This window comes from Podarcis liolepis (assembly GCF_965112155.1).
Source record: "Podarcis liolepis genome assembly, chromosome: 4".
NCBI lineage: Eukaryota > Metazoa > Chordata > Lepidosauria > Squamata > Lacertidae > Podarcis > Podarcis liolepis.
Window position 1 is genome coordinate 55,832,475 of NC_139558.1, and position 22,086 is coordinate 55,854,560.

The following is a 22,086-nucleotide window of genomic DNA, read 5'->3' on the forward strand; positions in this document are numbered from 1 at the left end:
TTTCACAGGCGGGATATTTGAAACTGTGGAAAATGAACCTGTCAACGTGGAAGAGTTAGCTTTCAAATTTGCAGTCACCAACATTAACAGAAACAGAACACTGATGCCTAATACCACATTAACCTATGACATCCAGAGAATTAACCTTTTTGATAGTTTTGAAGCTTCAAGACGAGGTAACTTTCTAAGTGACTCTCAAATGTTGTGCCCACATTGCCTCTAAAAATTTCTGTCTTTCCTTGTAGTCAGTTTATTGCAGCTAAATTTAGCTAATAAATGTCAAATGGGTTGGGTTTTTTTCAGTATAATCTGTGACAACACACCCAGGCCAGCATATTTCTTCAACCACAATCTAGGCCTTTACTTCATAATTATCTGAAACAATCCAATTCTTTGTTTTGTATAAGATTTGAAATGGCTGTAATTGCTTGCGATATTGAAATATCTAGAGAGCCATGCTGAGCTGATCTTCTTTCTAATATTTAGCTCTGTGATAGTAATAGTATGCGACAGAAAATCAAACATTTTCTCTCTTCCCTGCTTATAAATGAGCAGCCTTTCTACAGTATGGGACATGTAGTATTTCAGTATTTAATCTTCAAGCATTTGTAAAGGGTTGTGTGTATTGATGTGCACCACAGACATACTATCAATATTTTGAGAGAGCAGACTTGTTACTATCCTTGCATTTGTTTTGCCTGTGTCTCTGAGTGTGAATTTTTGTAAAATATTTTTAATTAAGCCCTGACCATATAGGAGTATTGACAAAATGCCCCTAGACCACAGTCTACTTGAATCACAAAAGTCTACTTCAATCAAGTCAGCCTGTAATGGTATAACCTTGAAAGCAGAAAGCTTTTCTAAACAATAACCTTTTAAATTAAAAATTGATAGAGGAAAGCCCCACAGAATGTTAAAATGGAACATTTGTATCTGCATTTTTGAGCATTTATTTATTTATTGAAAACTTATCCTACTCTTCTGAATAAAAATTCTTCCAAGGTAACATGCATGGTAAAAAAGCAATACATCAATTGTAACAGAATAAATAGTTGTCTGCCCCACTGAAACTTCTAAGGAACAATTAAAATAAAAAGTTATTTAAAACATGGTTAAAGAAAATAGAAGTAAAAGATCCCTTAGCTGAATAAAATTTCCTGCCTAAAAGCTACCTTAATCAGGTTTATGAACATATTGCCGGAAATCACTGTTGGATTTCAAGGTTGTAATAAGTTTATGTGAGTAGCAGCAGCATGGTAGACGATTTCATAAACTTATTTGCTAGTAAACCTATTTGATTCTCAGAAACTGAAGTCCGTTATGTAGTGAATACATTTGCAGAGCGCATTCTGAATCCTTTCTTAGTAATTCATGACTCTGATGCCACATGTGGTTCCATCAGAAAATGTACAGGTCTTTATTTCAAAGGACCATGAGATAAATTACCATTTATATGATATATGTCAAGAAGGCCTCTAAGAGGTGAATGACTAGTTGTGCCTAAGAAAAATCAACAGTCCCAAGTGGGCTTTTTGATGAGGCAAGACTTCTGGTCTGCATGTAGATTAGATGGTGTCAGACATGCCTTGTTTCTTTAGAGAAAGATAAATGGATTAAATGCTTGCTTGTCTGGCATCCTGAGGAACAATTTAATAAATTGCTTAAAAAATTCTAATCCCTGTGGAATAAAGTATGAATACTTCATGATCAGACAGTCGTATCCCACATCCCTTGTTACCTTCTCTCTCCTCTTCCACCTGCCTTTACCTTCTCTAAATTTAATGTACTCTTCTTGTGGGGACCTCACTTTTGCAAATTATATTGTGGAAAGTAGCATATGTAAACTGAGGCCACTAAACAAATAATAACAACAACTATATTAAAAATTTAAAACATAACATAATGGGACTAAGGTCATACCATCAATTTCTCTGACAACTTCTCCATAGTAGATGATAATCAACCCTGTTTGCTTTCACCTCTTAGTTAGATTCTCATTGTTGACCAGTTGTCTGAGGTGATAAAATCCATATTACTACAACGGCAAGCTGAGAATATGGGTTGACTTGATGCAAGTAGATGAAGGACGTATCCAGGTTGAAATGCAGTCATCATTTGCTGCCATTCAAGTCACTTCAGGTAGCTTTATACAGATGTGATAGTTGTGATTAGAGTTGCAGTTGAGTGCATGGTGACACACACATGCACACAGTCTTTTACTAGATGCTACATAGGACATTTTTCTGTCTCAGACAAAACCGCAAATGGAGCTACCCCAGGCAGAGTCAAGATGTGTAGTCCCGAAGGCTGACCAAGTTATTTTGGTACCTGATGAAGAAAACCCCCAAAGTACCTCTCCTTTGGCTAAGCATACAACAATAAAGCATGACATCCCAACTGCCTCTTCCAATTTCTAATGGCAAGGTTGGCCGTGCAAAGTTCTTCAGTGTTTGACTGTAGAACCGTTCAGAACATCTGCTTTGGTCCCAGTTTCAAAGCCAGAACAGGCTCATAGCTTTCAGAAAAGGACACTTTTGGGATGCTTTCATTTTCATTGGTCAGATGGCTCTTAAGTGCTTCTTCTGACTACCTTTAAAATAAAACAGTGGGCAAACTGCACCTTTCCACCCACATGTAGCCCTCAGTCTAATTTCATGTGGCTCTCAGCCTAATTTCAAAAGCAATTTGTAAGTGATCCATTCAGGCCTCTTGAAAGAATGGTCTGTCCCTTCTGCAGCAGCAGAAGCAGAGGAATAGAGGATTTGAGAGAAAAGGGGTGATGGGTCCACTTTGGCTCTGACTCTGCATACCGCTTCCTTAGATGCTCAGTGGTATTCATCAGCAATACCTTTAAGTGTCTTAATGCAATCCAGTGGTGTCCAAACTTTTTACAAAGAGGGTCAGATCTGATGAAGTGAAAGGCCGTGAGGGCCAACCAAAGGGCCAACCAAAGTTGTGACTTTTTTAAGGATTGAAGTTGTTGAAATCAGCATATAGATATTTAAAGGAATTTTAAATATCAGTAAGGAATTTCTCTGATTTGTTCCTCAATAAATTATAATTTATCATGAAAGCAGCAAATTTAAGCATGAATCATACATGCTGTTTCAAGGATATTAAAATGACTCCAGTCTTTCGTATAAAATAATTTGCATTTTATCAGGGACTCGGACGAGATCAACATGTAAAATGTTATTTTGATTTCACTTTACTAGAATGTGTCAGTATATGGAAACATCACCGCTGCAGACACACAGATTGTTGACATCAAATGATGCGCCTGTCTGTGGGAAAGAAGAATTTCCCAGGACGTTCACAGGCTGGATAAGTCTCTGTGAAGAGTGTAATCTGAAACCTTCCATTTGCGCATGTTCAGGAAGTTTGTCAGACTTGCTAGAAGAACTGAACTGAAAGGACGTGTTTTTCTCTAGTGCTGTAATGTCAGAAATAAACATCATGTAAATAGATTTCTGACTTATTTTCTTTCCCCTGCGGAAGCAGGAGAGAGGGGTTGTGCATTTTACCCACGCTTGGGAAAATGTCACCTATCAAAATCTCCCTGGTCTGTCTGGATGTCAGCCAGAGGAGGTTACCGGTAAGCAAGCTCCGAGGACAGTGAGAGGGGCAGCCTCTATGGAGGGGGCTTGCAAACCAACAGAATGTTGGCTTTAAAAAAATGATTCAATGCATGACAAATATTAGTGTAATGTGCAAATCTCTAGTTCCATCTTTGCTTTCCTCGAAGGTCCACATAAAATGAGTACATCTCACAACATAAAGTGTCACCATGAATAATAGTACCCTTTATCCTCTATGAGTGTTTGCCTTGAAATTAACAAACTATAACACCCTTGGATAGCAATTTGTCAGGTAGCTTGGAAATCCTTGTTGTGCCTATTGCAATGAAATGTATCTATGGTCACTGTGCCATGCATCATAATTCATAAGACTTTCATTGGGTGAATACATTACTAGAACAGCTCAGGGCTCCTGAATGTCTCACAATCGTGACTGAGGGATTTGAAGTCAGCCCTGTTTAAAAGTAATGAAGTGAAACCCTTGCATTATTTTTATTTGAATTTCTTGGGGTTTTGTAATAGGCTGTATCCCATCTCTGTAGTTGAAAACAATGATGGTATAAAGTTTTAATGAGCTGGCCCTTGCTCCCTCCCCTCAATTTTGAACTCATTTCCCCCCAAATTCAGCAATTCCACCTATTCAGTTAGACAAAGGAGCAAAAGCGTAAAATGGTCCTACAGCATAACTGGGCTTTTCATTATCCCTCTCTCATACAGCATGTGATCAGCTTGCTCTTGGGGTAGCTGCCCTCTTTGGACCATCTCACAGCTCATCAGTCAGTGCAGTACAATCTATCTGCAATGCGCTTGAAGTTCCACATATACAGACCCGATGGAAACATCCTACGGTGGATAACAAAGATTCCTTTTACATCAACCTCTACCCAGACTATGCAGCCATCAGCAGAGCAGTATTGGATTTGGTGCTATATTACAATTGGAAGATAATAACTGTAGTATACGAAGACAGTACAGGTAGGCATCACAACACTTTTTAAAACACACTGTTGTTTATTATTATTTATCAACTTTATATCAAAAAAGAGACCAAATGTATATATTTTCTCGATTTTCTCTACTTTTCCTTTGTGGAATATTTTCTTGCCACTGCACACGAGTGCAAGTATATATATAGATGGCCACGTGTTTTCTGAACATCAATTGTGGATCAGACATTTTCCTTAATCAATTCCATTTCCTTAAAACTCACCGGTAGCTATTATGCGGACTTTTGCTGCCACAGGACAGTATATGACAAAGGGATCATTTTGAGCCAAAGAGTTCTTATCAGTAAACGGAAATTACACCTGAAATTATTGTGCCTGAAGCCCCATTTTTCTCTGTTAATGTAACTTGTGTCACAGTGGCTGAACCGGGTTCTTTGCTGCTTAATACTGCTGAGCTGTGGATTTACAGCCAGCTTCCCTCTGCTAGCTCATCAACTGTATAAAAAGTCCTTTCAGGAAGCCTGTGAATCTGAATGTTGCAGTTTGAGGCCTCCCTTTTAGCAGCCAAACTATGCTTTGTATCGTGCTACTACAATTTCCACTTGAATAATCATAATGGTTCATATTCTGTATTGGTTTGTGGATGCTTAAAAACTGAAAGGAGAGAATCAGTCTACCAAGGAAAAAAGTCAATTTTCCTCATGCAATGCGAGGCCTTGAGCTAAAGCCAATAGCTCGCAGCATAGCAATCACCACTTCACATCAGAGGAAATAGGGTGATACTTTATGCTGCTTTATACTTCAGCTTGCATTCTATTAGTGCACTTCTAATGCCAGAGATGCTAAGTAGGTTTGCACAGGAAGTAAATCAAATGTGCTGGCAGGCTGATGATTCATTTTCAAAATTACCATTTGTCAAAAGGGCTTTTAGGCGATTCCTGCTTTAATTCAATATCTTTTTCTAAACAGCCCCATTATCCTTTGGCTTCATTGGAGAACATCATAAGGGTGTGTTTATGTGTATGAATGAGTAAACAATTTTTGTACATAACTGGACAGAGGCTGCAATATACTAAAGAAACTCTTGAATGTCTTTTTTTTAAGCAGAGGATTTACCTATCGACCTCAACAGACAGCAACCTAGTGTATTTTAAATATTTGCAGCCTGATCCTCCACCCATATTTGGCTATAAACAGATTTGGAATATATTTGTAAGCACCCTTTCTAGGAAGTATGTCTGAATCAAGTTGGGCTTACTTTTGAATAATTATAGGATTGTGCAATACACTTGACTCAAATCAATGGAATCCAGCATCCTGCACCCCCACCCCGCTGATTTCTGCATTACAGGACAGTGATTGTTTTTGTCAACCATGGCCAAATTATTCAACTCAGGACAGGTTGAAAGATAGCTCTATTTTCAAGAGAGATGAAGGCTTAGGAAACTGGCAGGTGTGTTCTGTCTGCTGACCTTCAGGGCTCTGGATAGTGATACTCTAGGCATCCCTTTGCTATTCAGTTCTACACATTGCTACTTGTTGATTTGGTTAAAGATAAAGATATGCAAATAAAGGGAGAATTTCCAGGTTTGGGGCAAGTACTCTTAGTGAGAGAACCCCAACAGAGATTTAAAATCACAAGATATGCAGCAAAGTAAAGTGTACGTTGTTAGACCTTTAAAATATCCTCTTCTAAGTTGCTTCCTAAATTACCCTCTTCCCTTAGCATAGAAAGAGACAACACATTTGCTAAATTAGAAAAAGGTTTATTTACAAACTCTTCAAAGGTCATATTCATGTGATTTCCCATAAAGCAGTTAGAAAACACAAGCAATAAAAAGTAGGTTATAAAAGGTGGCTGTTTCTAAATTATTTGTATAGAAACATAAAGGAGACTTGCTTAAGCCACACAGCTAAGCTGGATCAACCATCTTAGAACGCCTTACTGGTAAGGGTCACATGGTGGAATGGGAAGGGCAAAGGCTAGATAACCCTTATTCCCAAGCTGAGAAGAGTGACCTAACTAAGCCTGGCAGGACAGCTTACTCTATGGTCTTAACCCCTTCATGCATTAATTAGAGCATGTTGGTTATATATGACTGATTATTCCACACTACTGAGTATCCATTCGTTTCAATGGGTTTTCTAGAATGGATATTTTTGCAACCACTTCTGTTTCTATGCCCTCTTGTTTCTCCCTTAGGCCCAGCTAGCAACAGCCACTGCATTCCTACACCAGCTACTCTAGTTTTGGGCACATGGCTAACTTTGGGGGGGGGGATTGCCTCTCCCCAACTCCTCCTGGTTCCATTTTTGTCTGAGTCTTGAAGTTGGCCACCATGGTCACATGTCTCCCATCTGAACAATGCTTGAAATGGCTTTTTGAAGTTTGTCAGCCTTCTCTGGAGTGTCCAGTAACTCCAGCAAACACAGCTGGGCTGATAAACTACATGGAGCAAAGAGAATCATTTTATAGCCCTCCAACAATGTGACAGAGAAGTTTAAAGCTGGGAAAGACAAGAAGTTAAAATCAAACAGATATTCCACTCCACCATTTCACAATGCTGACTCAAGGAAACAGAAAACAGACAGAGAACACAACCCTCCCCAGTTTCCATTTGACCATTGATGAGAGGGTGCAAATTAAATGTTGGCTGAAATATCAGACCAGCATTCATCTCAACACCTTGCTAAACTGGACCTGTCTTTGGATTCCTGGCTGGTTCTCTAACCACATAGAGGTTGACCACAAAATGTTTGCATAGTGCCAAGAGTCACAGCAATCCACTTTCACTAAACATGTGATCCACAAAACAGAAGGGCAGGCCTTTCATTGCACTTTCTTTATTATTTCATTGCTTACTGATCTTTAATGTAAATTAAATGCTAGGTTTTCAGAGTGTGACTTGATTAATATTAAAGGATATTGTGATCTGAGGCTCAGAGAAAGAGGCCCTGTGCTCTTTTGGGAGGAGGGTGTGGTATAATTTTAATAAGTAAACAATTATGTGCCAATAAGTTTCTAAATAGATTTTCAGGGTGTGCTTTTTTCCTGGGTGAAGGTGCCCATAAAGCAACAAGAAACTCCTTAAGCTTCACCAGTGAAAGATCTGATAAATGATATGCTAACACATTAAGCTTTTATATGGAGTAAATTTGAAATATATTGCGGAATGGTGAAATTAAATGTTGAGTCTAAATGACAGTGAAGATTCATTGCACAGAGCAGCTATTTGAATGATTGGGTGTCATTTTCCAGGTCTAATTCGCCTGCAAGAACTCATCAAAGCCCCTTCTAGATACAACATTAAAATCAAAATCCGGCAGTTGCCCTCTGGGAATAAAGATGCCCGGCCTTTACTCAAGGAGATGAAGAAGGGCAAAGAGTTCTATGTGATATTTGATTGCTCACATGAAACAGCAGCAGAAATCCTTAAACAGGTAAGAAGGGAGAAAATGCCCATTTGTTTCTATCAAAGTTATCATGCCATCTGCTTTTCAGCTTCTGGGAAGCAATAAAACCGCATTCAGGTGGATTAGATTTTGACTCATTATCACTGTGTTGAGCAGCTATTTTTCAACAGTGGGATTCTCTTTGAGCCCCTTTTGGACAAGCAAAACCTGTGTGAACATCTCTCAAAAGCCGATTTAAAGGCTATGAACATGTGGAAGATTTCAAAGGTTACCTACCCTGTGCCTGGAGAGGCTCTTGCAGCTTTTAATGATGTCCTGTACGTGTGTAGAAGTCAGAACCAGCAGCTGAGGGTAAGCTCTCTAAACTGAGAGTTTCCTTAGCTCTCCCATATAGTAGTTCTGGGTTAGGATCCCAACCAAGAAAATCAGGCTGTAAAGCTCTTTAGCGCCTGATCTGCTATTGTGCTGAGATACATCCTGCAAGAATAGCATGCATGGTAGGCTGAAGTGCAAATGTGTATACCTGACTATGTGTATGTGAATGTAATTATGTTGCAGCCACCAGAGGTTAGGAGCAGGAACTTCCCTCCTAAAATTTATAAGCCCAGCACAGTGCACTTGTTGGTGCACTGTTCATGGGCATTGCCAATCACCCCCCCCCCCAATATTTTATTCAAGTTGGCACCCCTGCCCACCAGGATCCTGTGATAATGTGATTATTCGAGGAAGAATGAATGATTGGGCCTTCTATGAGTAGAATGCGCACAATTCCTGCTCAAATTAAGATTAGCAAAGCCTACATATGTGTGGATTGATGCTTTTGAATTATGGTGCTGAAGGAGACTCTTGAGAGTCCCATGGACTGCAAGAAGATCAAACCTATCCATTCTTAAGGAAATCAGCCCTGAGTGCTCACTGGAACAACAGATCCTAAAGCTGAGGCTCCAATAAACCGCCTCATGAGAAGAGAAGACTCACTGGAAAAGACCCTGATGTTGGGAAAGATGGAGGGCACAAGGAGAAGGGGACGACAGAGGACGAGATGGTTGGATAGTGTTCTCGAAGCTATTAACATGAGCTTGACTAAACTGCGGGAGGCAGTAGAAGACAGGAGTGCCTGGTGTTCTCTGGTCCTTGGGGTCACAAAGAGTCAGACACAACTAAACAACACATACGTGTGAGGCCTTGGATTGGCATTTCATGCCCAAACACATCTCTTTGTCTGCTGCCTGTGTGCATGCACACCACTTGTTCATGCATAGGCTGTATACACAGTTATGAGCTCTTTAAAGAGCTGGGGTATATCAGAGGCAGACTTTTGCAAAAAAAATTGAGATAGAAACCCCATATCTGGATAGACATCCGAATATTGGAGTTTTACACAATTGTGGAATGCAGATAATTAGATGTTTCTTGTACATAAAAACTGTAAAAAAAATTCTAAGAAATTATTCCCACTGTGCTCAACAGGGCTTACCTCTATGAAATTTGTGTAGGATTGCAGCATTCCAGTTTCACATAAGTATATTCTTTCAACAAACCCTGGTCCACTATTCTTTCTTCAAGGATGTCTTTTTATCACGACATGAAAATTCTTCTCCCTGTCACATATAATAATTTATAATAATTTATTATTTCTACCCCAGCCACTCTGGGCGGCTTTCAAAAGAACATTAAAAACAGAATAAAACTTCAAACATTAAAAACTTCCCTAAGCAGGGCTGCCTTCAGATGTCTTCTAAAAGTCAGATAGTTGTTTATTTCCTTGACATCTGAGGGTGTTCCACAGGGTTGGCGCCACTACTGAGAAGGCCCACAGAGGTAATATCTTCCTTTCATCAATTCACAGTGAGACATCTGATGTATCTTTGAGACCACCTTTCTTCTGCCTCAAAAGTTGAGGGGGATCTCATGTTTGGCATAGCCTTCATAAAGGGTAGAGTCACGAGAACTATTAGCACAGGGGTAGGCAACCTAAGGCCCGAGGGCCGGATAAGGCCCAATCGCCTTCTTAATCCAGCCTGCGGACGGTCCAGGAATCAGCGTGTTTTTACACGAGTAGAATGTGTCCTTTTATTTAAAATGCATCTCTGTGTTATTTGTGGGGCATAGGAATTCGTTCATTATTTTTTCTTCAAAATATAGTCCGGCCCACCGCATGGTCTGAGGGACGGTGGACCGGCCCACAGCTGAAAAAGTTTGCTGATCCCTGTTTAGCATCACCTGAGCTCAGCAAATCCCATTTCCACCTTAACCCCCACCACCACCACCTCTGCTTCCCAGTATCAGGCAGTTTCTCCCAGGATAGAGAGTACTGGAGGCGTTTTTGGGTGATGAAGATCATGCAATCAACAAAGCAGAGTGGGATTAGATGAATCAAGTGAAGATTAGAACCTGTGCTTATCTGGGGAATCAACTCTATGGAGTTTATTCTTTGTTTAGGGTTTAGTGTTCATGAGGGATACCACTGCTGTATCTTTCTGGGAAGCTGTCAGAGCTGGGGGAAACCCGAGAAGCTTTTTGATCATAGGTGATTAGGTAAGAAGCTGATGTCCCAGTGAGGCAATGAGAAGTCTGGAGGGTAGCTGGGTTGCCCAGAGGTGGAAGATTAAAAAGGTTAATAACAGTATTCCTACCTCCTCTAGTATTATGGAAACACAACATGTTGTCAGATTGATTGATTGATTGATTGATTGATTTTATTGCATATACAAGCCAGTTTAAATTTTCCTTCATGGTAAGTGCACAACAAAAGCAAAATCTCAAACCACCTCCTCCCACCACTGCTTTCTCTCCTCGGGATATTATTTCTTTCTTCACCTGAGAAAGTTTAATTTTCTATTCAGTTTTTCTAGTCAAGGGCTAATATGGCCACTTCTGTCTGATGTGACATATTGTGACCAAAGAATAACTACCCTTGTCATATTCGAAAAGCAGTAAGTAATTATAAGTATAGCTGCTTGAATTTCCCCCAAGGGTAAACTGCAGAGAGAAAATTCCATTTTCAGTATGATTATAGCCTGGAAATCTGAAGCTTTATACGTCATACAGCAGAATATTATGGATGGTCGTTTTGGGTGTGTGTGTGTGTGTTTAGCTGAGGGAGAGATGATATTTTGCTTGAATCCTATCTGTAATGGAGATATGATTTCATGTTATTAAGTAAAGCCCCGGACAACATTGAATTCATATCTAATACTTCTTTGATGGAGTTTGTAACCTCTATGATCTGGAGAAAATTGGCTGGTGGTATCTATACCAACAGATATCACCAAGCTGTTCAGTCAACAGATCTTATAACTCTGCTCAGTCTGTGATATTCTTAAATTCTTTGAACCAAAAAATTCTACGGAAAGAATTTACTAGTGATGAAAACTGAACCATCTAAGCATGCTAAGCTTGTGTCTTTTGATCTGAGTTTCAAAGTTAGTGGGAGTCAGACACCTGCATTTTCCAGTTAATTTATCAGCCTCAAGACTTTTATTCTGTATTCTGCTGACAACTTTTCTGGATTTGGAGGAAAGGCATAAAAAGGGGGGGTTGAAGGAAGCCTGCCAGAGAGAATGGAAGGATGCAGAGGTTAATAATCATCTTTGACCTGAGAGAAGAGGTGGCGGTGTGTACAGCAAAACCAACCACTTTCTTGAGGTTCTAGCTTGCTAGCTGTGTTGTTGAGTCAGGATGTGGCTGTGAGTGTGTGACAGCTAAAGGTGTTATTTTCATTCTCAGGGAAAGTTGTACCTCCCACAGAGAGTTTCCTTTAAGTTACATAGATCTGAAACATATTAAGCCTTGAAAGCTATGCCTAATCATTCTTTTAGCTTTTTTTGTGGCTCCTTCGAGCAATCAATTCTCCATAGGCATTCACCATTTAAAGAACAATTTCTTTGGCTACTCTGTCAAATTTATTGCTGTACATTTACACTAAAAGCTTGTGCGCAGAAGGAGGCCACCCCAGGATAGCAATATGAGTTCATACTATACGGGGAGCACTTGAATACAACAGCAGCTGTTATCTGCTACTCTGTAGCTTGGAACTGACTCTGTTTCACAAATCAAGCATTATCACCTTGATGAAGCTTGTTTCTACCATACCCTTCCTACTCCCCAAGTAGAGACAAGGACATTATAAGCTGCTTCCAAGTCTTGGATTCCTCAGGTGTAATGGAGCAGTTACCATTGTGTTGTTGTTGTTGTTGTTTGTTGTTGTTGATATTCTCATTCTAAATCAGAATATTATGATATTCATAATCACAATTTGGTAAGACTTTGACTGGCTAGTGCATGGTCTGAAGGCATATGACGCCTCCATCTTATAGCTAAGCATGCCTGGGGGCCTGGGGCTGATCAGTGTCTAGAGCAGGCTCAACCTCGGCCCTCCAGCTGTTTTGAGGCTGCAATTCCCATCATCCCTGACCACTGGTCCTGCTAGCTAGGGATCATGGGAGATGTAGGCCAAAAACATCTGGAGATCTGAGGTCAAGGAAGCCTGGTCTATAGGGAGGGCCCTTTGGGAAGCCCCGTGCATGCTGCCTTGAGTTCCATGATTGAATAAATATGCTCAATAAAAATGACAATACATGAAAGTGTTTTGCTGTTGTTGAAGGGGGGGGAGGTACTGGTTCATCCAGTGTTCCAGAGTATGTGTGTCTGCTTTCCCCATAGCTCTCCCCCCAGAAGGAGAATTGGGGGCTATGGACAGGGAGTACAACCTTACAGTGGGAAAGCAGCAACATGTGTTAAAAACAAAGCATACCACTATTCCTTCATTCACTAGTGCTGATTTCTATGCTGCTGATTATGTACAAACCAAAAACGTACCCGCACAAATGTATCAAATATGTTTTATCTGACAATTCTCCACTCCAGAGTTTGAAATCTTGTCCCAAACCCATTCCCTGAAAAATGAAACCTCACTTTCCCATTTCCATTTTTTAAACTAGCATACAGGTAAGGAAAGTAAGATAAGGCGCAATCTAGATATGAGGCTATTATCCCTCAGCACCACATACAGCACCGTGCTATTCTGTAGATCTGCAAAAGCAATATAAGCCCTGCAGTCACCTGCCATACAAATATGCTCATAATTTCTCGTGTAGATTGCTTATTATTTGTGTTGTGCTTCTCTCTCTGGCTTATCTCCTTCCCAATCTGCTTTCTCAACAGATCCTCTCCATGGGAATGATGACTGAATACTATCACTACTTTTTTACAACCCTGGTAAGACATTTTGATAAATTTGTATCCATTACAGCAGTAGTAGCTAAAGACCTTCATCCCCTATGATCTGTGTGTCAACCATTATAGATGAAAAGTGCTTCTTAACTGTATTACTGTTGATAGCAAAGCCATCTTGCAATAGAGGTGGCCTAGTATATCTGTCACACTCACCAAACCTATTTCCACCCCAGTCTCATTTCTCTGTGCTGCATAGTGGAAAATAGAATTGTATGCCTGTGAATCCATACTTCAAAACCATATCTAAGGAAATGGGGGGGGGGGGAGGGGGAATGGAGAGAACCAAATCTGGACTATTCAAAATTAGGGCATCTTATTTAACTCATTACAGTGCTTCTCTATGTTAGTGGAAATGTTAATGTGCTAGAGTCATGCTACCCCATCCTAGTACTGCTATGTGATGAAGGCTAGGCAAAAATATTCCTAAATAAAAAATACTTAAGGTGACACATTTCTAGCTGTGTTCTACAAGACATAGGAGGTATATAGAAAGGAAACTAATTTGTGATCCCTTGTGAGACACTTTGTTGCTGCTTAAAGCCAATTAAACACGTTTTAGCTCATGGAATCTTTCCTTCCATAGGAAAGACTATCAAGCTTTTGCTTTGTATCCTATAATTTAAAGAAGCAATTGCGGTATTGTAAACATTGTGAAGTTTTAATAGTGGGACTGAAATCCTGCCAGAGATTGACAATGTTTCTTCGCAAGACTGTTGATATCGGCATCAACAATACTTTTCCTTGAAACAAATCCTCACACTTTTGGGGGGGTCCATGACATTGCTTATGAAATGTGTCACAAAAATAATATCACTTAAGGCCTCCATTATATCCCTGCTTTGCAAACTTCTAATGCACACAGAACTACTTCTTCACCAGCTTGAAACATATACAGTATCAGACACAGTGACTGCATGTTACGAAAGCTGGCAAGGCAGCAGAAATATGGTGCTCATAAGTACTAAAACTGTGTTGTCCATCACACTGCTGTAAGCTTTTTTCATTCTCAGGGCTGGAAAGTTTTCTTAACATTGACCAGCCAATTTTTCAAGCTTTTCTTTCTTTTCTTTTCATTTGTAATAGCTGTAACATTATTACTGGGATAATATAAATCAATACCAGGTACTGCACTGAAACTTGCTTATAAAATAATGTTGTGAGCATCTAATGTTTTATGTTCCAACAAATCAAACATGAGATATGTTATAAATCCTACTGTGCTCAAAGTTATTCAGATTTTATAATGAATGTCATTTCTGGTGAGCTTGGAGTCTGGTGAGCTTAAAGTCAAGGTGGGGAAAATAAATCCTACTCAGATCAAAGCTATTCAGATTTTATAATGAATGCCATTTTTGGTGAGCTTGGGATCAAGGAAAAACAGTACAAGGCTAGGAAAAAAACAATTCCTTGGTTCAAGAGCCATGGCTTTGAAACCCATTGCTACTCTAGGTTGGCACTACTAGGCTACTGGCTTGACTCAATATATAGGATGGTTCCTTTTATCATTAATACAATCTATTCCTTTATTTTCCCCCAAAATGAAACCTTGATGATTTAGGATTTGTTTGCACTAGACCTGGAACCCTACAGATACAGTGGAGTCAATATGACTGGATTTCGCTTACTCAACATTGACAATCCACAAGTGTCATCAGTTATTGAGAAGTGGTCAATGGAACGACTACAGGCACCACCCAAGCCAGAGACGGGTCTCCTAGATGGCATGATGACTGTAAGTGAAAGAACACTGTCTACTATATCCACAAGGTCCATTTTCTGTCCACAATGTTGGCAGAAAATGGGGTCTGCTCTGTGGTCTTTCAGCTGCTTGATGAAGACTATTTTTTTATTTTAATGTCTGTTGAAAACCTGTTAAAAACCTGGTGTTGCTTAAAAGATTTGCTATACTGCTTTTCATCTCTTCTGCTGGAGGTTTTATGCTGTGGTGGTGGTGGTGATTTATTTCAGGTTTATAGTTGTCTTTTACAGTACAATCCTATGCAAGTCTACTCAGAATAAGCCCCACTAAATACAATGAGGCTTACTCAAAGGCACGTGTGTGTATAGAACTGGAGCCTTAGCAAATCTAGCATTCTATGCCACCTAGAGAATTGTTACTGAGTAGCAAAATAAGGATTGTTAATAAATCATAGAAATGTAGAGTTGGAAGGGACCCTGAAGATCATCCAACCCAATAAATAATACGTTTGTGCCTTTGGCTGTTGGAAATTTCAGCAGGTGTAGCTCTTTTCCTAATGTACAGTGACAAGCTACATCTTCTGTGCAGGATGACTCTGCTCGCATGTCAGCTCAGCGTGCAACAGCTGTGAAAAAGGCAAATTCAATGCTAGCAATCATTAGGAAAGGGAATGAAAATAAAACTGCCAATATCATAAAGCTGTTACACAAATGCATTGCACAAGCACAGTCGGAATGCTGTGTACAGTTCTGGTTGCTTCACTTCCGAAAGGATATTCTAGAGCTGGAAAAGGTTCAGAAAAGGGCAATCAAAATGATCAAGGAGATGGAGCAGCTCCACTATGAGGAAAGGTTACACAACATTTGGGGTTTCTTACTTTAGGGGGGAAGTGAGTAAGAAGGCGCATGACAGAAGTGTATAATATTATAAAGTGAAGAAAGTAAATCCTCTCTTATAATATTAGAGCCCATTGTTGTCCAGTGAAGTACAATACTAGAATACTCAAACAGGCAAAATGAAGTATTTCCACAAAGAGTGCATAGTTAACATACAGGCAACTCTCAACTTACACTGGGATTATGTTTCAGGGATTCCATGTAAAGCCAAAATCGTATATAGTTTAAAACACATAGGGTTTAATGGCAGGTGGGATTGCTAAAGTATTTTTTCCCCAGATGACTGCCCAACTTTATTTTTCATTTTTTAAATTGTCAGGCGTGTGCAGCTAAATGTGCACACGTTAAATGTGTGTAAGTTGCTAGTCACCTGTATTGTATTCGCTCCCACTGGATGTAGTGATGACCACCAACCTGGATGGCTTTAAAAGAGGATTGAACCAATTCATGGAGGATAAAGCCATAACAACTTAGGTTTTACATTCACTTGCAGAGGCAGTGTGCCTCTGAATAACTGTTTCTAGGAGCCGAAAGTGGGGAGAGTGCTGTTGTACTCAGGTCTGGCTTGCAAGCTTCCCAAAAACATATGGTTGGCTACTATGAGAACAGGAGTAGATGAGCCTTCGGTCTGATCCAGGAGGGGTCATCTTAAGTTTTTATGGTGGTTATTATAGGTAAACAATTTAAAACTGGCTCCCATTTGTAGTTTGTGGTTAAAGCCAGGTCCTAGATCTGAAAGATTATATGGGAAGCACTGCTCACAACAAGTTAAGACTTTAAATTTATTCTCAAACAAAGCTATTGATTTTATGCCAATCCTAATTTGTACACCAACAATGATCACAGATCTGTACTATATTAAGAACTGTTAGTAAATTCAGATCACATTTGATTGCTAAACTATCTAGTATTTATAAGTAGTGTAAGTAGGTCAATGAAGCATAGAATTAATCTATTAATTTCCCAAAAGATTTGCAGTGTGTGAAGTTTTATAATAAATAATAATATGTCTCATTAAACAGATGAGTCTTTAACTCTATCCATTGGTCTTATAGACTCAACAAACCTCTGTCGTTTAAATGTGTAATTGCTCACTAAGGGCCTGATCCAAAGAAGTTTTGCTGGTTCCGAAAACTAATGTCTAAAATTAGACATTACTCTTACATAATCACAGATAATTGATGAGAGTACTACAAGCCTTAGACATAGGGCTCATATTTTGGATGAATGAAGGGGAAACATGTTGTCTTAAAAGTGTTTTCTATTTTCCCACATACAGACAGAAGCAGCTCTGGTGTATGATGCTGTTTACATGGTTGCAGTGGCTTCCCAGCGTGCCTCCCAAATGACTGTCAGCTCCCTGCAGTGTCACAGACATAAGCCGTGGCGTTTTGGACCCAGATTTATGAACCTGATAAAAGAGGTAAGCATGGACCATTTGCTGGAATTCAGAATAGCCTTTTTCTCTATTGCTGTTTAATACACTAGAAACTCTCTCTACCACACAATGCTTGGTGTCTCTCTCTACTACACAATGCTTGGTGTCATTTCTAGTGCTTAGCTAACAACAGAATATTCACATATCCTCTTTACTGAAGGAAATTCCTGGTACAGTATTTAAAACTTCAGCCTACAATTTGGTACAAAGCAAACCTGACGTAACTTTTGAAGGGCCATTAAAAGCAAAGATCACCCCTGCCCTCTGCATTTGAGGTTTCTAGTGAACTTTCCACTGGGAGTTCGGGGGTGATTTTCATTTTTGTAAGCCTGTATCAGCACACAGAGCTTGGGGAAACCAAAATATACCGTAATCATTTTCAGTTAAAATGTTTGATGCTAGCACCAAAGAACATAAATATTGAAATGCGAGTATCAAATTTGTCTCTTTTTAAACATCAATTCCTAGAAGTTAATTTGTGTGATATTTTGATTATTTCAAGCATACAATTTCTATACAATAATAGACTTACACAACTGTATATTCAGATCTGATGAGTACTGTGCTTTGTTGAAACAAGCCAACTTCAAACAATGGCTTATGAAGCTTCAGAGTAATTTCATGTTAGCATGTGCTCACAACACTAAATTATGGTTAACTGTAATTCCAAGTGAAAGCTTTCATTCTCCTGTTCTCTTGTATGAGTCGAATCTCTCTTATGCTTGTTGTTGTCACAAGAAACATTAGCTGATTGTGATGTCCAAACAGAGCTAATGCCTGAATTTCTACACATTTTTCTGTTTTTAGAAACTCAGCTAATCCTACTCCATATACAAATACGGTATATGTTTCACAACATCTATTCAATCATCTTAACCCAGATTTACACTCCAAACCCAATTCCTCACTAGTCTTCCACATTAATTTCCCACAGTATCTAGCATATCAATAATAATGAGGTTGTGGGAAAGTTTATCAAAACATTTGTGAAACATTTCCAACCAGACTGTGTCATTGCTTAAGCAGTTTTCATAGAATGCCTTAATTATGTTATGCCCCAAAGCAACACAGCTTCCAAGTAAATGTAGTTCATGGTCTGATATGTGACTTTATTGTACAATTCACATTTATTGTGTACAGCTTGATTCTGCATGGCACATGAGATCTGACCTAATTACTGGTAGTTTCACAGATAATTTATTTTATGGTCTATAAAACATTAACTCAAAAGGCTCAAGCTTCTTATCTTTTGAAGTGTGCTTTTTTTGTACTTAGCAAAAGAGAAAAATGACAATCACCATGATGGATTGAAAACTGCAGCACACCACTATGCTGCGCTATTTCCACAGCAGTAATTGCTTTCAAACTGTAGGGTGTAATAGATAATGCCAGAGCTTATCTATGCCTTCCTATTTTTGCTGCAGTGTGTACATATGTATTTATTTATTAAGAGGATTTATGTCTCACTACTTCTGGCAACCGCCTCTCAGAGCAACTAATGAAGTTCTTAAAACAATAACAATCCAAGCAACAAATCCCTTTAAAGAGCAACTAGATCAGTAGGGAAACTTGCAATCTGAGAAAATTAGACATAAAGTCCAAATATCTAAAAGTAAGAAGAATAAAATTATACTGCATAGTGCATATGTGTGAACACTGAGCTATTCTGAAACCTTTGGAAAGGTAGCATAAGGGGCAGCTACACATTATGTGAGAGATCTGTGATTCAATTTCAAGGCATTTCTTAAAAGACAAAACAGGAATACATTTGTAGGGGACTGAGAATTTCTTAAGAGCTAATAGAAAAGAAGGGGACCGGGTGCACTGTAGGTTAAACTACAGGGCCTAGGGCTTGCCGATCAGAAGGTCGGCGGTTTGAATCCCCACGACAGGGTGAGCTCCCGTTGCTCGGTCCCTGCTCCTGCCAACCTAGCAGTTTGAAATCACGTCAAAGTGCAAGTAGATAAATAGGTACCGCTCCGGCGGGAAGGTAAACGGCGTTTCTGTGCGCTGCTCTCATTCGCCAGAAGCGGCTCAGTCATGCTGGCCACATGACCTGGAAGCTGTACGTCGGCTCCCTCGGCCAATAAAGCGAGATGAGCGCCGCAACCCCAGTCGGCCACGACTGGACCTAATGGCCAGGGGTCCCTTTACCTTTACTAATAGAAAAGAGGTGTTAAGTCCTTTTCCTCTGTGCCTCTTTCCCTGTCAGACCTGCAAACATACTTAGCTGCTCCTTGCGCAGCAATCAGTATTTGGGAGGAGAAATTTTGATCAGGAAATCACAGCATCCGCTACTCTGAAGAAACTTTTAAATTGCCCCAACCCCAAGCTTTTCTGTTCAGGCTTAATTAGACAGCTATATCAGTAGGAGCTGTGTGCCCACAAACAGTATTAGATCCCCTCCTTTGAAATTCTCCTATCAAAGGAGTTTTAGTTTTATCTGACTGCTGAGTTTCACAAAAGGAAGGATCTCTGCAATAACCACAAAATAAAAAATAAAATAATTGCCGCCAAGGAATCTAGAATCACTATATTTGCCATTTAGCAACTAATTTATATATATTAGAAAAGTAGATTGCTGGTTTACTTTTTTCCTCCTTGCTTTTGCTAAGTAAGAGGTATGGGACAGGGAGTAACAATTGAGGCAGCACCAGTCATACCTAGAGCTTATAGCCCTGCAGTACTAGACATTTTAAAGTAGACTTTATTGAATTGTCTGCCTGTCCCTTGATTTTGAAAAATGGCTGTGCTTTAGATGCAACATCTTACCATGCACTTTAAACAACAAATGTCCTGTAATATCCAAGAATGTACAAAATGGTTAATATTGTAACAGAAATACCATTAATATTACTTTACACAAACCCTGGATATTATGTATGAGTGTGGGGAACATTAAGCTTTTGTTGGAGAAATAGAAGCTTGCTGGAACCCTTTGGATATTCCTGCTGGTTTAAGGTAACCTAACTAGAGTTCACAAGCCAGGTTTTGTGTGGGTGGATATTATATACAGTACATTGCCTAGGATCAGCATTCAGTTACAATCAGACGGGGAGACTAAATCCTTTCCAGAAGTTCCTGTTCCTGTGACCTAATGTCATTTGATATCTAAATGATACTCTAATCCTTCGCCCCCTCATGAAACAGTTTGCAAACAAATCTATATTCCCTGCCAGACAAAGAGGGAAACAGATCATTTTCTTGCAAAATAAAATTTATCTTTTTCTTCAGGACAACTAAAATCAGTTCGGAGGAATTAAATTTAATTCCTCAGACAGCTGCTTTGCTATTTAACTCTCTGTCTCCAGGGATGGCTAACCTGTGATTCTTTTAATGAAGATAACCTATGAGCCCCAGCCAGCATGACCAATAGTTATAGATTATGGGAGTTGTATTCCAGCTACACCTGAAGGACCAAAGGTTAACCAGGCCTGATTTATAGGGAGAAAAGCTATTTAAAAAACCCAAAGCAGAAGAGCACCACCACCAGGCTCCATGAGCAAGGAAATGAGATAAATGCAAAATATACACGCCCCTCATAAGTAAAGTATTGAGGATATACTAAAGATTCCCATTAGCAGCAAACATAGACTGTAGCTATTTGTCCAACCATAAACCCTTTGTGAAAACTAGCTAAAGGAGAAATAATCATAAATAAACAGTAGATGAACAAAAGGAGCCAGAGGCTCCACAGTCCCCTTGAGCTTTCTCTGAATATATTTGTTACTTTCCCCCAATATATATGACATTTTTGCATTTCTCTAACTCCAAAAACCCTACAATTATGACGTGCAATAAATATGGCTTTAACATTGCAATTATACAGTACAATAGATATGGATTTAACTCAAGATAAAAACTTAATTTGTTAAAGTTAACATTTGATGATTGAACAATTTTCACAGCATGGTGATTACAGAAAAATAACAGGCAGGTTTGCATGAGGATTGTTAGTAGAACTCAATAAACCTATGAGAGCTTTATAATTTGATAAGAAATATTAGCATGAAAAATATGTTAAATTATGCCTTAAAGTGCATATTCTAGTTGGTAAAATGTGCAATGACTTATGCAGTCATTATAGTAATTATACAGTAAGCAGACGAAGAATAATAGAAAGCCAAAGAAGGGAGAAATCCAAAGCTAGCTGTTTATTATTGTGCAGTGTGCTAAACTAAATGAAAAAAGGAAACTGCATATTGGAAAAGAAACTACAGTCAAGGCCTGAAAGGCACATCCACACCTATAATTTTTATACTGGCTTAATTGTTGTGCCTTCCCAAAAGAATCCTGGGAACTGAAGTTTGATTATAGCGCTGAGATTTCTCAAGAAGCACACGCAGAACTTCAGTTTCCAGAATGTCTTGAGGAAATGAAATGACTATTAGTTGCACTATACATATCCATTGAGACTTAAAAATCTTAAATACAACTACACATACACATGAGTTGTGAATTGGGCTATGCATCTGGCTCAGGGAATTACCGTAGATAACTTTCCAGGGTCATACTTCCAAGGAAGAAAGGTGACTTTGTGGCTCACAGATCAGATCAGTGGTTCACAGAATTGCAGTCCTTGAGGAATGTTGAGAGATTGGGGAATGAAGACATTTTATACTCTACACACTAAACATTCTTAAATTCAGACTTTAATTGAGCTTCACATGCCAAATTTATTGACTGCTGCTAACACAGTAGGGATTATATAGTGGAAAAACTCTCAGCTGCCATCTGTCCAGGAATGGCTGTTAAAAATGTCTGGAACTAAGTGAAATGGATAAGTTGATGGAAGGTATTCATAGAAGATCTTATTATTTGTATTGCTTTATTTATTATTGTTTACTGGAAAAGTAACTATGGATAAACGCTGGAT

At 39.2% G+C, this 22,086-nt stretch overlaps 1 protein-coding gene across 6 annotated transcripts in view; it reads left to right on the top strand.

Moving 5' to 3' along the window:
• The window catches only part of GRIK1 (glutamate ionotropic receptor kainate type subunit 1), a 152,374-nt gene that overhangs the window by 82,416 nt on the left and 47,872 nt on the right, over nucleotides 1-22,086 (top strand). For all 6 annotated transcript variants that reach the window (XM_083500337.1, XM_083500340.1, XM_083500336.1 and 3 more), the window contains exons 2-7: nucleotides 9-176; nucleotides 4,296-4,553; nucleotides 7,785-7,966; nucleotides 13,106-13,159; nucleotides 14,736-14,909; nucleotides 17,052-17,195. In XM_083500337.1, coding sequence (XP_083356463.1) covers nucleotides 9-176; nucleotides 4,296-4,553; nucleotides 7,785-7,966; nucleotides 13,106-13,159; nucleotides 14,736-14,909; nucleotides 17,052-17,195 — 980 coding nt within the window. The remainder of the gene's footprint in view (nucleotides 1-8; nucleotides 177-4,295; nucleotides 4,554-7,784; nucleotides 7,967-13,105; nucleotides 13,160-14,735; nucleotides 14,910-17,051; nucleotides 17,196-22,086) is intronic.